Genomic DNA, 16,934 nt, shown 5'->3' with positions numbered 1-16,934 from the left:
AAGTCAATCAGTCATTTTGCAAATAGGAGTGAAAAAACTGGTAAATGTTTTAAAGCAACTGAATTTGATGGTGATTTCTCACAGCACTGTGATGGCCATTGGAAGTGATACACCTCTACCAAAAACAAAACAAAAAAAAAAAGCTGAAACACATATCATCTTCTTCACATGCAAATTTTTTAACTTATGCTAGTAACCGCTACACTAAAGGCCTTTGGGTTTGTAATTCCTGCCAAAACTTGAGAAGTAAAGAAAGCCAGGTTGTGAAATGCTTTGTACCATGACTACCTACTTAGATTTGACTGAGGGGACCTAGGTTTTGCCTTCTGACATCATGTCCTGCTCCAAACAATAAATAACATATTCACTCTTTCAGCATTGTCTCCAATTTTTAAACCAATGAGTTGAATTGCTCTAAGCTCTCCTTTCAAGGTTCATTCTAAAGCTATTATTGTTGCAGACAATGTGCTCCCTGATCACTTTCTGGATGTAATAGCTATTTAGTTGGTTGAAAACATGAGGCCAGGGTATCCAAACCTTTCCAAATACAAGTGTGGGTTCAATGCCCAGTATAAAACAAAACAAAACAAAACAAAACAGAAACCAAACAAACAAATAAAAAAATCACTAGAGAATAAGTCAAATTTAGCAGGTGTTAAATTTACAAGAACAAACCAACCAACCAATCAGACCATATTCTGACACTTAAAGTGCTTAACAGTCTCACGTACAAACAAGAAGCTCTTCTTATTTATTTATTTATTTATTTATTTATTTATTTTTAATGCATTTGGCATAGGGTCTCACTACACAGCTCAGAGTCATAGTGATCCTCCTGTTTTCAGCCTTCCCATTGCTGGGATTACAGGCATGTGCCACCATGTCTGGTCTGGATGGCAACACTCCTGAGGACAGGGCCAGTGTGGCATGTGGTGTGGGAGGACCAAACCTTGATCCCTGTGTTTGCCTAAGCAGGCGCTTAGTCCACTGAGCTATCTTGCTGGTCCTAAACAAAATGTTCTTAAACAACATATTAAAAAGTCAGACAGCCATGACTTTATGCCTCCAGCAAGTCCTATTTTCAGAAGGTAATTACTGTATCTGAGCATATCAGTTTAGCAATCCAGGCAAGTGGGAGGTTCATTCTCTATTAACCTTAGCCAGAGACATTTTCATCAAAATTAATTGTGATTACTTTTTATTGCATTTCAAATGTTATCCTTCATTTGGGGTGGTCAGGAATGCAGCTAAGCAATTCCAGCCCGGGCTATCTTTTATGAATAGGTCTGTGAGGTGGTTATCAAAGCCCCTTAGGAAAATACTGCTACACAAGAGTTTATGGGTCAAAATCAAGACATTAATTTCTGTAACCAGAAGTATCCTTAGAAAGAAGAAATTACTATCTATAAAAAAGACAGCAACTTAAATATTCAATGTGTATCATGGCATGACTATAAATGCTCTACATATGTGAGACAACTCTTTTTTAAATGCTTCTTTCACCATTTTTTTGTTATTATAGCAACAGTTAATCATTAACACGCTGAGCAGAGCCTGTGCCAAGTACAATTTTAAATTCTCTCTCTGCACTAACATTTTAGCCCTTACAACAGCTCTGGGGTAGCTGCAATTAGCTTTCCTGTAGTGAAGCTTAAGGAAGTTAAGGAGCCTTGTCCCAAAATAGGAAATTCTGAAGCCTGGACTAAAACACAATCATTGTTGTTCCCGTCGCTTCAAAATAGAAAATGATGCTTATTTCACTGAAAACTCTCAGCACGGTCACCCTGTTTTGTGCCCTAACTGTACTTTTCTTTGCTGACCTCTGTACTCTCTCGGCCAGTTCTGTTACCTTCAGGAACTTCACTAGCACCCATGTCTCCAAACTCAAATTCATTCACTTTAAATGCATTCAGCCAAAACAGTCTTCCTTCTGTGAAGACACTGCCATCTCAGTTTTCCTGCCTTCCTAATTTTTCAGAGCTCTTATCAACTACACATGTGCAAGTATTCGTTTAAGTTCCAGGACTGCCATTTACTAGCTAAGTAATATCTCACAAGTTATCTTCTCTCTCAGAGCCTCCCTCATCAGGTAACAGATAGGATGACAACTGTTTATCTAGCCTGCATGATGGCTGCAGTGGACCTTAGTTTTTATCTGCTCTGGACCCCTCCAGATAACAGAATTCCTTTCATTCTTGTGGGACATCTCCTGTCCTTCCTCCTATCCCATAGGATTTGGGTGAGGCTGACTCTTTCTACTTAGGCTCCAAGTAATGACATGGCCTGACCCTGGCCTGGATAATCTTCATGTTCTGTCCTTGAACATTTGTAGAACTGTTACACAAAGTCACTATCCTCCCCCTGGATGGACTACATTCTGGGCTGGCCATCACTCATGGAGAGTCCCATGAATTCAAGCAACACAGGGCAAAGCATCAGTGTGTAGCAAATTGAAACATCCAGTGACTGGAACCTTCCACGTTTGTTATTTCTCAGCATGTGTTTCTTAAAGTCGGGACCCTTTACTAGGATGTCATGACATAACTTTTCTGGGACTGTATTTCACAACATGTAAAACCACCAAGTTGGTTAAGGAGTTTAAAAATGCTTAGGAAAAAAACCTGTAAAATGTTCTGTAAGCTTTAGTTATTATCTCAGTGACAGAGGGAGAAACTGAGATTCAACACCCTGGAGCAGGACTTGCCAAGCACACTTAGGAAGCTGTGGTCCATGTGAAAGCACGCAGACCTCAATAGAGGACCTGATCCTAGCACAGGGCCTTTCCATGCAAACTCCAGAGCAAGTGTCAATACAAAGAAGGCTGGAGTAACAACATTCAGGTATTTCCTGGATACAGAGAAAAGGAAACTAATATTGACTAAGGAGCCCCGCTCTGCCTTGTTCTGTGCTACACATTTCCTTGTATTTTCTTACTCTGGAATATTTTCTTATTTCTTGGTTGGTCAATTAAGAAGATGAACTATGAGTACATACTGAAATTATCTAACTTCTTCTATCTTCAAGGAGGAAACCCAAAATATAAATGGAGAAAGACAATAATTAATAAGCAAAATTTAACATGAACTGCAGCCAAGTTGAAATGAATCTCTCTGTTGAAAGGTATACTGGAACAAATAAACTTCAAAGTAAATGCCCTGTTTCACTTGAATGTTTTATTGAGCATATGGGAAGAACAACTTCGCCAAAAATAGGAATCGTTAATGAGGAAAAACTGGTGTTTTCAGTCAGTCAGTTGGTTTCTGAGACAGGCACATCACTGAGAGATAACTGTATTTACAAAGGAGACAGAATAATGATCTGCCTTAGAACCTTAGAGTTTTGAGTGAAATAAAACAAGTTCAGTAAACTGCCAGAGTTTACAAAATTAATTTTTTAATTATGAAGGATTAAAAAGGTAAACTCGTTCTCACCTGCAAATGCTGTGAGTTGTCAGCCATGTTGTCTTCTCGCCTGCGGACTTCTTCCAATAACTGAGCATTCTTTTTCTTTTCCAGCTGCTGGTTGTGCTTGAGGTTGGCCACCTTCTTATTCTGATCCTTCATATGCCTGAGAAAAACCAACACAGCTCGGTTACATTCACCCACTGGAAAAGTACATGTTTTCATGATGGGTTCATGGAAGTACTAAGCACAGAATATGTTGATTGGGAGAAACTCTGGGAGCTCATAACATTTTATTTCTCAACCACAAATATGTACCAGGCACCCCTTGAATGTCAGGATGGCCCTGGGACTTCTGTGGTGAATGAGGTAGGCAACGTCTACACGCTCATGGAGCTTAGAGTCCTGAGAACCAGGCAGACAAGTACTGCACCAAGGAGAGACAACATGAGTTTCCTGATGTTGGAGAAGTAAACAGCATGACATGAGCAATGATGATGCGCACATGTGGACAGGTGACATGGTGGGAGATGACTTCAGATACTTTGGCCAGGAACAGCCTCTCTCAAGAGACAAAACTGTGACCGAGCTTCAAACGAGCCATCCCAGAGAAATGCCAGCGGAGGAGCTTCCCGGCAGAGAGAACAGGGCATGGATTTTTCCTGAAGGCCGGAAAGCAGCTGGCTAGGTCACGGAAACAGGGCCACAAGGAGGTGAGCCCAGGGTAGGAAGGAAGTGGGGTAAGAGATAGAACTACGAAAAGTAGGTGAGCCCTGTGCTATACTTATTTTCTTCTAAGTGGTTGCTAGCTATTCTAAGGGTTATTATTCTTTTAGATCAGATCCTTATTCTGAAATCATAACCCATTACTTTGACTTTAGAATAACAATTACAAAACTCCAATCAAATACATTGTCAGTGCTTACCTCAAACAGAATAACAGTTTAGCCAATCATACTGTTGAATAAAGCCCCAGTGCTTGGAATAAAAGTTCTTAATGAATCTATAGGATGTCAAAGTGAAAAATTATAAAATGATCAAGTGAGCAAAAGATTAAAAATAAAGGATGAAAAAAAAATAAAAATAAATAAAACAACTAGGATGCAGGAAATGGATTAAAATTTTTTTAAAAAGAGAGTTACAGCTTAATGTGGACTATTTCATTTAGCAAAACATTCCACAGCTTTAGGCAACCATGTCCACAGCAGCTGTTATAAATCTAGTCCAACACGTGTGGAAGCAGCAGGGCAGCACAGAGGGCTCAGAAGTGCAATCATGTGGAGTCCTTTCTAATTCCTTCCCCCTCCTCTCCCTGGCACTGCCAGATCAGCCACTGTGACTGAGTCCTGACTCCCAAGACACACACTGTACATCGAGTCACTGCTCTACTGTAAATATAAACAAGACAAGAACTAGATGATAAATAGAAATTTGTCAAACTGAGCCCAAAAGCAAACACAGGCAGCCCTTAATGTGGCACTCTTATTTCCAGTCCTGAAATTATGTATACTCCTTCTCCTTCCCACCTCAAGAAAATGGAGCTCAAGAGAATTATCTAAGAAAAAAAAAAAAAAAACTTTTAGCAATAATGCTAATGAAAGAAATTCTGAACACTTAAGCCCTTTGGGAATATTCGTATTCCCAACAAAAGTGGTGATTTCAGTGTTCTTGGTAGACTAGTAAGATACAGGAAAAATTAAATAACCTTCTCTTTAGTCATTATTGTTACTAACAGGTTTTATCTATTCCATACTTTTATTCAACATAGTAACATACATATATGAAACCACCAACTCAAATCTATATGCAATTGTAGCTTCCGAAAATGATCCTCAGCTTACTCTGAAGATGTTAAGAATTATCTCTTCCTTCCTAATTGAACAAATGTGGTATTTTCAAAGCTCATATTGACCAGGGAAAATACATTTTTCAGTTACTTAGGAAATGAGGTCATTGCTCGAAAAAAAGGAGAAGTCAGTGTAACTAGTGAGATAAGATTAATTAGAGTATTTTGTAAAGAACTATGTTATACTACCTTTTATTACTTTCTTTTTTATCTTTTATTACTTTAAACCCTCCATTACATAGAACCAAATGTTAAACATTATCCCCTTTCAAGCACCAGAGACAAATAATTATTATGAGCATCACTCTCAGAGCAATCTTAACACACAGACCTTATTTTCAGGTGTACTGCAATATTTTATCAATCAAAAAGGAAAGAAAAAACCCAACAAATTCCAAATTCACGTGTCGCTTAAATCTTGAGTTAAAAATTAGTGGCTAAGAAAAATGGGATATTGGTGCTCTGACATGTTACGATGTAAGCCTTCCTTCAGCATTTTCAACCACTCCTTCAAATGCTGCCTTATAAAGATACCAGTGATTGAAAAGGAAAAATGAGGTTTGCACAGTTCTGCTTAGGCTGTGCGCCAAACTAATTGGAGGGTCAGGTGGTGAGCACGCTCATGCCGTGTACATGGCCATCAACCACTGCATATGGAGTGTGTACCTAAATTGTCTCTACGAAGTAGGGCCATGACCTTCAAATACGTTTCTAGTGGTCTAACCCTCACTTCTACCAGAGCTTCCTTAGGAAAAAAAAAAAAAAAAAAAAAAAAGGAAAAGACCTGCCTTACACAAGACTGAAGAGGAAAGGAGGGGCATGGTTTAAATGGGGAGCAGGAGAGCAGAACTTCAGCTACTAAGCAGCCACTTTCTGGGGCACCCCTCAAAGAAGCCCTCTGGTTCTTTGAAGCACAGGTTGAAAAGGCAATTTACAAAGGAGGCAGACAGAGAGGTCATGAAATTTAAAACTGCTAGATGCCTTGGTGGACAAAAGGCCTCCCATTTCCAGAAGTTCAGTGAGGCTCTGTGAAAAATAGAAGGCCACAGTCCTAGTCACAGCTTCAGCATTCCCCACAATAAAACTTATACGTGAACTATCAGCTCTGTGTCCCCCTCCACCTGCAGAAGCCCACACTGAGTAAATGAGCACACTGAACCCAGATAGCTCTCAGTTGTCTCTACACCCCACAAGGCAGGGATGGTGGGTGCACACTGCAGCACCTACTCCTGTATTGCACTGGAGAAAGCTGCAATGTACGTCTGAGAATTCCTACCCACTCAGTAACCTGGGCAGCCTCAAGCCTCTACCAGAGATTTAGCTGCTTTCAGTTCAGGAAAAAAATCCTTTACAGTGATACATTCTCTGAGGAAATAGCATTAAAATATATCCAATATGTACATTAAAACTAAAAGATATTATGGGGAGAGGTAGCTGGAAAACATACTACTAAAGTCAGTTTTCAATATCTTGGTTACATTGTCCAGTATCATAGGGGAGTTTTATTTATCAAGCAAGTCACAGCACTTTAAAATTCAGGCACCATTGAGGAATTAAAAAATTCCAACAGGTAACAAGGTCATCAATAATTATTGTATTCAGAAAACATGTCGGAGATAACAGATTCCTGCTATTTCACTAGAATGGCCTGCCAAATTCAAATTAGAAAGTGTTCTCTAACTTGCTGATGAGAACACTCCAGGCTTTGAGACCTCCAGAATTACACCACTGGGAGGGCAGGGCAGGAAATACACATACTCCTCCTACAGTACATGAGTGCTTGGATGCAGAGAGGAAAATAAAACTTACTTTAAAATCTCAGCAGAAATTAGATGCAAGTTCTTACCCTTCTGCTCTTAAAAACTTTAAACAACTGATAATTTTTGGAAAGAACTCAGGAATCCAGCTCTCCTATGTGGTCAGCAGAAATACAATTCACAAAGCATTTTTAGAAATCAGCTTGGCAGGATCCACCAAAGTTCACACACCCTTACCCCAATCAAATTCATCTAGGAAAGAAGCCTACAGCAATGCTTGCACACATGCACAAGTATATATGCAGGAATATTTTCATTAGAATTACACAAGTGAAAAATTGAAAACTACCAATTTGTGCATCAGGAGGAAACTGAGGAAATTAAGTATATTCATCATGTGAAATCACATAGTTAAAAACATTAAGGCCAAATGACAAAACCTTCAAGGCACACTGTGAGCTGAAAAAGGAAGTATGTACCAGAATACATGTACACTTGCTTTATTCAAGTAAAAACATAAAGGCCTACTGGGGTGATCTATTATGTGTGCACATAAGTAGAAATGCCTGGAAACTTCACACCAATCTATAAATGATGTTTACCACTGGGATTCGTGGACTGACAGAAATGTCAATTTTTATGCAGAGTGTGTGTGTGTGTGTGTGTGTGAGAGAGAGAGAGAGAGAGAGAGAGAGAGAGAGAGAGAGAGAGAGTAAGCATTGTATAGGTGGGGTACAAGTACATAGAAGAAAATATGCTAATATTAAGGTCATAGGTCACGGAATTTTGATCAATCAAAATATAGTTTTGCCCTGGGCCTGCTGTGCGGGCCCCACCTCTGGGGCACACCAAGAAAGCAATTGAGACGGGGCGTGGTGGTGTGCCCCTGTAATCCCAGCTCTTGGGAGGCTGTAAACAGGCGGATCACTGTGAGTCCGATCTAGTAGTGAGATGCTGAATACCTTGTAGATTCTTTCCTAAAAATACAGTTTTTGCCATCACTCAGCTTCATGCCCCTTCTCCTTGCTTAGAAATAATCCCCATCCTAACTTTTATTTACACAGATTTATTTTGTCTATTTCCGCACTTCACATACATGGAGTCATACAATGTGCGCTTTCTTGTGTCTGGCTTCATTCACCTACATCAAGGTTTCGATGTGTCACACTGCTGCATCAGTCAGTCCTTCCTACTGCTGAGCAAGCTCCCTCACATGAGCACAGTATAGCATGGTCTGTTATCCCCTTGGTATGCACATTTGCATTCTTTGCTTCTCCTTTTCTCTTTTTTTCTTACTATGAATGAAGTTGCAATAAATACTTTTATATCAATTTTATTGGCATAGTTTTCACATCCTTGTTCAGAAAAAAAAGTTCTTTGGAAGGATGTTTTCTCCTAGGAAATACCATTAAAATACATGCAATATGTCTATTAAAAATAAAAGCAATTATGAGGGAAGGGTAGTTGGAAAACATATTGGTAAACTCAGTTTTTACTATCTTAAATTGTCTAAATAAATCAGTATTTAGATGAGAGTATAAAGTCATACAACCATTTCTAGCTGTACAAATCTTCCAGGTGTACCTGCAGTAGAGTGGCTGACAACAAACTCTAGAACCAGGCTTCCTGGGCTCCCCTTACTTTATCACATTCTCACTGTGTGACCACTGGGCAGCCTCCTTAACCTCTCTCTGCCTCAGCTTATGAAAGAGTATAGGGCTTTGGATACAGTTCAAAGGTAGAGTCCTTGTCTAGCATGTGTGAAACCCTAGGTTCAATGCCAACATCACAAAAGCTAAATAAATTAAATGGCTAATAATCCAATGTAACTCGTAGGGTTATTGTGGAGACTTGAGGAGTCAGTACAGGTAAATGTGTAAAAAAGTTCCCCACATGTTTATCATCTGTCTCACTCTTACCTTGCAGAAGAATATAGTTGTGTCTTGTATAATATCATGTACATAGATGTAGCGTCTCATTTTTGACACCAGAGTAGCAAATATTCCAAGGACCTTCAACAGTGGCTTCTGGAATGCATTATCAAATGCTGGGCGTTGCAGACCCAGCTTCCACTCATGCTTTCCTTAATGATGAGTCACATTCCTGGTGGGTGACCCTGATGACAGCAGAGCAGGAAGCTCCAGGCAAGCACAGTGAGTGAGCTGAGACACAAAGTAACTATACAAGGAGAAGGCCACACACACACACACACACACACACACACACACACACGTGCGCGCGCACACACACACACACATGATGGAGATGGACAATGTGTGCTACTTGCAGAGTCTCCTACAATAAAAGCTTTAACTTTGAACCATTGAGCTGATCTCATTTTGAAGCTTGCAAATACCATTGAGTACTTCAGCATAGCAATAACTTGCAGAACACTATCATAAATATTCTAAAGATATTTTGTAGCAATTACAAATGTCCTAAATGTCATGAACAGGATCATTCCTTCCTGAATGAGAAAGGGTCCATCTTGCAATGGCTAGCTGAATCCTACTCTCTTCCCAGCAAAGAATCGCAAACCAGGCCCTCCTCAGAGAACTCAAGAGGTCAGGCCAGATCTCCTGCACTTTGCATCTTATCTTACATCAGCCTCACAATAGTCACTATATGGGCACCAGGTTGATGACAGTCCACTGCCTCAGTCCGTGTCAAAACCCACTGGCAGGATGTCTAAACCCATCTTTCCGGTATCTTACTTGAGTTCCCTCCTCACTTTATTACTGTTCCTTGCCTCCCTCCAGCATTCACTCCCTAGAGATGAGTGCTGCTGCTCTGTAGACAAGACCCAGAGTTGAGGCCACACACCTTCAAATACAATAGGTATCACTTAGCAGGCCACAGAACATACTAAGAACCTGATAGCACAGCTTTAAATAAAAGGTTTAAACCAGATATGGTGCCAGATACCTGTAATCCCAGTACTTAAGAAGGCTAAGGCAAGAAGGTCACTAATTTGACTTCCCCTGGACAACTTAGTGAAACCCTGTCTCAAATTAAATAAATAAACAAACAGAAGATGTTGCTCAGTAGTAGAATTTCCCTAGGTTCAATCACCAGTTACACACATATGCACATGAGCACGCGCACACACACACATATACAGAAAGTGTTCAAGAATGGAAGGTTTGGTTTTGAAAATTTGAGAAATAAAATTTTCTGGAAGCAAAGAATACTTTAGCTTTCCAACTTCTAATATGAGATCCTACCAGAAAACTCTCCTCTTTAAAGAACTTATCAGGTTAGTCTCCCCTCCACTTAATGAAATGATTGGAATCATTTGAGACCACCAGAGTGGAGAAGCAATATAGTAAGATGGCCAAGACCAAAAACTTTGATGCCAAACTGAAAGCATCGTCATGACAGTGGCATTCCTCCTGGCTAGGACTATACATAGTTATAAGGGCCACAGGATTAATTAATAAACCTGGCTCTGATTTACTCTACTAAATAGTTTTCTTATCACTTGGCCTCCTTTTTTTAGGTCTGGTAGCACAATGAACACAAGCTGGTTCTATGTAGCCCAGTCCCCAAGACTAGACTACATGCTCAGGCTTCCCAGCCCACAAGTCAAAGCTGCTGGTAGATTCACTGCAGGAAGGCCCAAAGCCATCCCCTGCCATCTCTGCCTACCCAGCAAGTGTATCTGCTTCAGGACGATGTGGCTCCACATATCCCCTTGTGCCTCCATCCCCAGCTCAAAACCAGCTGAGCAGAGCAGACAGGTAAATGGAGTGAGCAGGCCCCTCTCTTCATCACCTCTGCTGCCACGACATGGCATCATCACTGCCTGACTGCACATGGCCTTCTTTTGTGTCTCTTGGTGCGCTCTTGATTCCCACTTAACCCACGCTCCACCCAAAGGCAATGTCCAGTGTTTGGGAGCAAATCAGACCATGCATTTGGTGGTATACAGAATATTCGAATGGCCTACAAATTCCCCAAAAAATAAAATGACATGCACATAGACACTCCCCACTCCCATGCCACACCACTCTCCCTTTAGCCTTAGAATTCAGTCTTGTTTCAGTTTCTACTTCCCACAAAAAGCATAGGCAAAGATGGGGTGTTGCACCTCTCTTAAAACAGACCTGTGGCCAACTTTCCTCATTCAGGTCTCTGCTAATGTGTCACCTCCTCAGAGGGTTCTTCTCTGGACACCAAATCCAAGGATGTCCCTCCCTTTACTGAAAACCCTTTTTGACTGCATCCAGCGCGCTTGTTTCATAGCACTCAATACAACTTATAATCACACATTTATTTGCATTTTGAGTTGATCATAAGCTGTTCCATAACCAAGCAGGCATTGCAGCCAGGACAGATTCCTCTACCGAGAGCATTTCCCAGAGTGAAGCAATGACCTAATCACATTCTAAGTGGCCCAACCTACCATCATCTCCTGGTTGGACCAGGGTTCTGGATCTAGGTAGCCTATGGAAACAATTCTCCAGAAGGCATGGAAAGTACATAAATAAGATTCTATCTCCTTCTAACTCAAACTTCACACTGGATTTTTTCCACCACTGAAATACCCATGGTCCTTCCCAGGACTTCTACTAGGTCTAAGCCTGGTCTCCCCATGTTACCTCTTCCCACTTCCCTGATCCCTCACTGCCACCCTGGCCCTCCATAGTTCCCACTGTCCTCAGGGCTCCTGCCAAAGTGGTTTCTTCTCCTAGAACCTCTTGTGTTACATGCACCACGGCCCCTTATCACAAATAACTCATGTATATACCCCCATCCCTCAGCATGAAGCAGGTGTTCTCTAGCCATGCTTTCCACATTTATGAAGAAAGTAGGGTCCTGCTGCTATGAACTCCCACGTTAGCTTGTGCCTGCTTTGCCACCAACACACCACACTTCAGATTCTCTCCTGCCTTCCTTGTTCTACCCTAAGCACCCTCTGCTCAGGGCTCACCCTGTCTCCAGGCCTAGCACAACGCCTGGGCCACAGTTCCTGACACACTTCTGCTGGACTGAATTTAATCCTGATACCTGACCTGTCTTGGTAAAAGGATGAAACAGGTCCCCTTTTGTTTTCTAAATGCTGCATGTGAGCGCTTAAAATTATCTCAATATGTATCTAAGGATTTACAGGATTTACAATTATTCTTGTAAATTTTTTGCAAAAAAGGCACATTCTATAAGGAAAATTCAATTACATATAGTGAATATCAGTTTGTTATGAAAATGACACCTATGGGCAGGCAAGATAGCTCAGTGGTCTAAAGCGCCTGCTTAGGCAAGTTTAAGCAGGCGCAGGAGACCACAGTTCAGTCCCTGGCACCACATGCTGCACCAGCCCCATCCTCAGGGCAGGCCGAGCTGGCCAAAAATAAATAAACAAAAACAAAAATGACACCTAGTCAAAAATATGCCTGGACTTACTAAAAATAGAAATAAAAATTGTCTGGTGCTAAGGCAATAGAAATCTACTGTTGATTCCTATACAGTTCATTCTCCAGATTAAATTGATAATCTAGGATACCCAGTGGCCTGAGTACTGCCCTCTCTATTTAATTTGTATTAATAGATGATGAGAATCTCTGTAGACGTCATGGAAAACTGTGAAGCTATGCTGCAGAGAAAGGCACTCTGAAGTCTGGAATAGCAGTCAGCACTTTCCATACAGGCCAGGAAATGAATAACTTAAACACCTTTGGTCGGATACCCTGTATCAGAAGGGCTCCCCTTTGCTTCTACTAAAGCAGCTCTAGACGACAGGAGCACAAGAGGGAGATCTGGGTTCCAGTACAACTTTATTTAGAATAACAGGCAGAAGGGCTGGATTTGGCCTGAGGTTTGGGCTTTGAAGGCCTACAGTATGTAGCAATAATCATCACTGCAGTAAATATCCCTGCCACTCCCTCAGACATGTGACTTAGTACATTCTAGGCATGTTACAGATATCACTCTATTTATCTCATGATGATCCTGGTAGGTAGGACCTACTTGCTTACTCCTTTAACAAATGACAGAACTGCCTAAAGCTGTAGCGCTAAGTGTCAGAACCAAGATTCAGTCTGATTCCAGCTATTTTTCCCATTGCTTAAACTTTGTGCCATGCCAAGCAAGTTCAATGAAGACTACAGATTTCTTTCCTTTCACTGTCCCACTTTCTTTTCTGGAAAGCATCCCTAGAATGGTCCAGAGAGAAGACGTAGGGAAAAGCAGGATCCAGTCTATGTTCTGTGGTTCAGATGCTTCAAGGTACAGCTTGACAGGATGCTTCTGGGCAGCAATTTGGTTGGCAGTTAGAGGAGTAGACCTGGATGAAGTAATAATTCAAGAATGTGAACGTCCCACTAGGGGAGATGCAGGACAGGGGGGGGGGAGCACTTCACCATGCCGCGTCACAGCACCAATGCCAGCTACTGAAACGAAGCATCCTTTCTGAAGTAGGTAACAAAACCAAGATTGCCCCAGCGTTGCCCTACTCATTTGTTTCTCCAAGCCCTTAAACCTCAATGTAACTGCCCTGTAAAGAGATCACAAAGTTTTATGAAAGAATCAATTCTTATAAGCAAAAGATGTTTATTGAACACCACAACCTGGATGGTTACTATCGTGATGTTTGGTTCTCCTTCCTATATAAACAAATTAAGTACGAGATGAAGAGGAGGACAGGACCAGATGATCCGTGCAGATAAAAGCAGAAGCTCAACAAACATGGAAAACCCAAGAAAGAAAATGTTGACAGAGCCTAACAGATTCGAGGGTAGAATTTCTGGACCCATGTGGCAAACTCAAAAAAAAAAAAAAAAAAAAGAGAGAGAGGGAAAAATCTGATTTAAAATGCTACTCTGTTCCTATATCTATCTTCTCTTTGCACATCATTTACTTCTTTTCAAATAAAAAAACAAGAATCTGAGCACTTTAAAAATAAAACATTCATTATAATCACCGCAACCCCACAGAGTATTGTATCCTTCTAAAAGCCTATAGCCCCGCTGCTAGACAGAGGCACATTAGAGCTAATTTGGTAGAATGTCAGCTATATTTACAGTTTGGGGTAATATAAAAACATATGGAAACTGTGAAAATTGACCCCCGGGAGGCTAATGTTGGAGGAAACCAACATTCCACAGTCTGGCCAGAGGTTGGGGGCGATTTGCCCAGAAAATACATAGCTAGAGCAACCTATGAGCGCAAGGGGCATTCACGGCTGCAAGACCTATTTTTATTGCATCCAATCTGAAACTGGGCTATAGCCACTTAGACATAAAATAAAGGAAAGGTGTAAGAAGATGAAAATCTCATGTGATGATTTTCCAAATTAGAGTACAGAAATGTGTTGGACTTTATATTATTTGCTATTAAAAATCAATTTAAAAATACTTTCAAATAATAAAAATGTCCTGCCTTCAGATGAAGGATTATGTACCAGATACAGTGCTAAGCACCGTAAAAGTATAATCTCATATAAGTAAAACAGTATTCTTACATTAAGGGGATCTTAGTCCCATTTTGCAGATGAGGAAATAGAGGATTTGCCAGACATCATAAAGTTAATAAGCAGGGATTGCAGAATTCTTTCTAGTATTGGGAGTTGAACCTAGGACCTTCACACTGAGCCATATCTCCAGCTCTTTGTATTTTTATTTTTTTGAAACAGGGTCTCACCACATTGTTAAGTTGCCCGATGTAGGCTTGAACTTGTGACTCCTGCCTCAATTCCCAGTGTGGCAGGATTCCAGATGTATACCACCATGCACAGCTATATGCTAATTATTTTTAAATGTCTTAAACCTGTGGAGCTTGTTTGTTCGTTTGCTTGCTTGTTTTGAAATTGTGTGTGTTTGGGGGAGGGGGCAGTACTGGGGATCAATCCCAGGACCTCTCATAAGATAGACAAATCCTCTACCTTCAGGCCACATCCCTAGAAGCTTTTCGTTTGGTTTTCCAGATTCAGTTTTTGTGTGGGTTGGTTTAGTTTGGAGCTATTTCTAAAGATTTCATGATCTGTACTGTCAACTTCAAACAGTTCCTAGGAACTATTTACCTTGTTATATACCTAAAAGATTCCACTTTTTCCAAACCACTCTCACTGATGTGATATAAGGAATGAGGAAGGCTAACAGCCAGCGAAAGGTTCTCAAAATTTACGCAGCCTTACACTTTCCCAAGTATTTATCCCCATGACAACACACAGCAAGAATAAACGCCTACTCTCTCCACACTCTTTATAACCCAAACCCATTTCTCTTAGTCTGGTATGAATGAGTAAAATAGTATCGGTGGCGGGTGAAGTGAAACTCAATGAAGGAGAACATACTGGAAGAATTATAGGCAAAGAGGGCATAATGCACTTCCGTCCAATTCAATAAGACAGGAGAAACTACTTCACACAATTGCCTCAATGCAATTAACTATTTCCAAACCAGCCACCACTTCAATTCCACTTGGTGAAATGTTTGTCCTAACTCTTGGTTTCCCAAATAGCACTGTAATATTATAGTAGCACAAGCTCTAGGAGCTCTTAATAATTATTAACACACACACACACACACACACACACACACACACACACACACAGAAAATTTGACTCTAAAATCAAATAAATCTTAAGAGTACAGAAAGATACACACAGATTTCTCATCCTATAGGACTTCTTAGAGTCTTTAATATCATAAAGGGCACTGTAAATTGAGAGAGAGCAAGAGTGAAAGAGAGACAGACAGAAACACAGAGAGATAGAGACAGAGACAGACATAATAGGATTGGTTTATTCAAATATCATCCCACTGAATTATTGTTCTGGGGTATCAAGTCTGAGAAATAATACTATTAGTTGGATTTGCCCACATTTCTCATTAATATATCTGAGAGATATATTAATAAATATATAATAAATATATTAATTATAATAAATATATTAATAAATCAGTGAATTTTTCTCCATCAATCCACTACCTGTATGATCTACTTAACATTTTCAAGATTTTTTACCTTACACACTTTAAAATTTTACATTCTTTCTGAGCAAGAACCAGTGAAATCAAGTGTTCAATCTGCAAACTACAGATTTAACACTGCAAAAAAGCAACATCTAATAAAATACATTAATATTCTTCTGTTCTACCTAAACACATCCTAATTTTTAACCAAGTAACTAAGAACAATAAAATATTATTAAAGCCATGGCTAGAACTGATAGAAACAGAGTTTAGGCGAGAAAGCCAAGTCCCCATCTTCTAAATCCAGGTGACGACACTGTTGCTAGAAGCTCACTGCCTGATACATGCGGGAAGCCTGGCATCACGAACCTCCAGGGCTTCTGGGTGTAAGGAGCTATCCATATACCTGCCTCTGAGCCAGTTCCTAGGTTTCAGGAACTGGAGCTACTTAAGACCTTGCATTTTTGCTCCATGCTGAGTAAGCTCTCCCTAGAGTGACTCAGCAGTTTTGCTACTCCTAGGAAGCCTCCTGGGAAGACAGTTAACTTTCATTTTGTTCTTAAGAACACAGCCCTGACCAGTCCCTACAACATCTTTTTTTTACTTCTCTCTCTCTCTCTTTTTTTTCCTTTACTTCTCAACGGTAGTTCCTATAGACTTTTCAGACTGAATCCCAAAAAACCTGGATAAGCTATAACAGATTTGGGCTAGAAATAGGCCTTAGGAGACAGGAAAGAGGTAACAGCAGGACAGAATGAGTTTAAGAGATATGACTTGGAGCCTGACCGCATGAATTCAAATCTCAAATCAACCATTTCCACACTGAATGACCTGGGAAAAGTAAACAATTTCTCTTTTATCTCTTTCCTTTCCCATTAGACAGGATACAGCCAGTAATACAGTGTCTACTCAAAGGAAAAATAAAGGAGATAATGCACAAAGAATGTGTGGCAAATAGCAAAGGTTCCATAAGTGTCATCCTATAGCAACTTTAATGATAATAATAATAATAATAACA

At 40.4% G+C, this 16,934-nt stretch overlaps 1 protein-coding gene across 5 annotated transcripts in view; it reads right to left on the bottom strand.

Moving 5' to 3' along the window:
- Window positions 1-16,934, bottom strand: part of Erc2 (ELKS/RAB6-interacting/CAST family member 2) — a 1,093,013-nt gene that overhangs the window by 469,158 nt on the left and 606,921 nt on the right. For all 5 annotated transcript variants that reach the window (XR_002821190.1, XM_004631628.2, XM_004631626.2 and 2 more), the window contains one exon: window positions 3,432-3,567. Coding sequence is in view for 4 of the 5 variants with exons in the window: in XM_004631628.2 (XP_004631685.1) it covers window positions 3,432-3,567 (136 nt within the window). In the remaining variant the exon portion in view is untranslated. The remainder of the gene's footprint in view (window positions 1-3,431; window positions 3,568-16,934) is intronic.

The sequence above is a fragment of the Octodon degus genome, unplaced genomic scaffold, assembly GCF_000260255.1.
Source record: "Octodon degus isolate 3935 unplaced genomic scaffold, OctDeg1.0 scaffold00043, whole genome shotgun sequence".
NCBI classification, from domain to species: domain Eukaryota; kingdom Metazoa; phylum Chordata; class Mammalia; order Rodentia; family Octodontidae; genus Octodon; species Octodon degus.
Note: the sequence above shows the minus strand (reverse complement) of the source record. Positions and strands in the feature narration are given on the sequence as shown.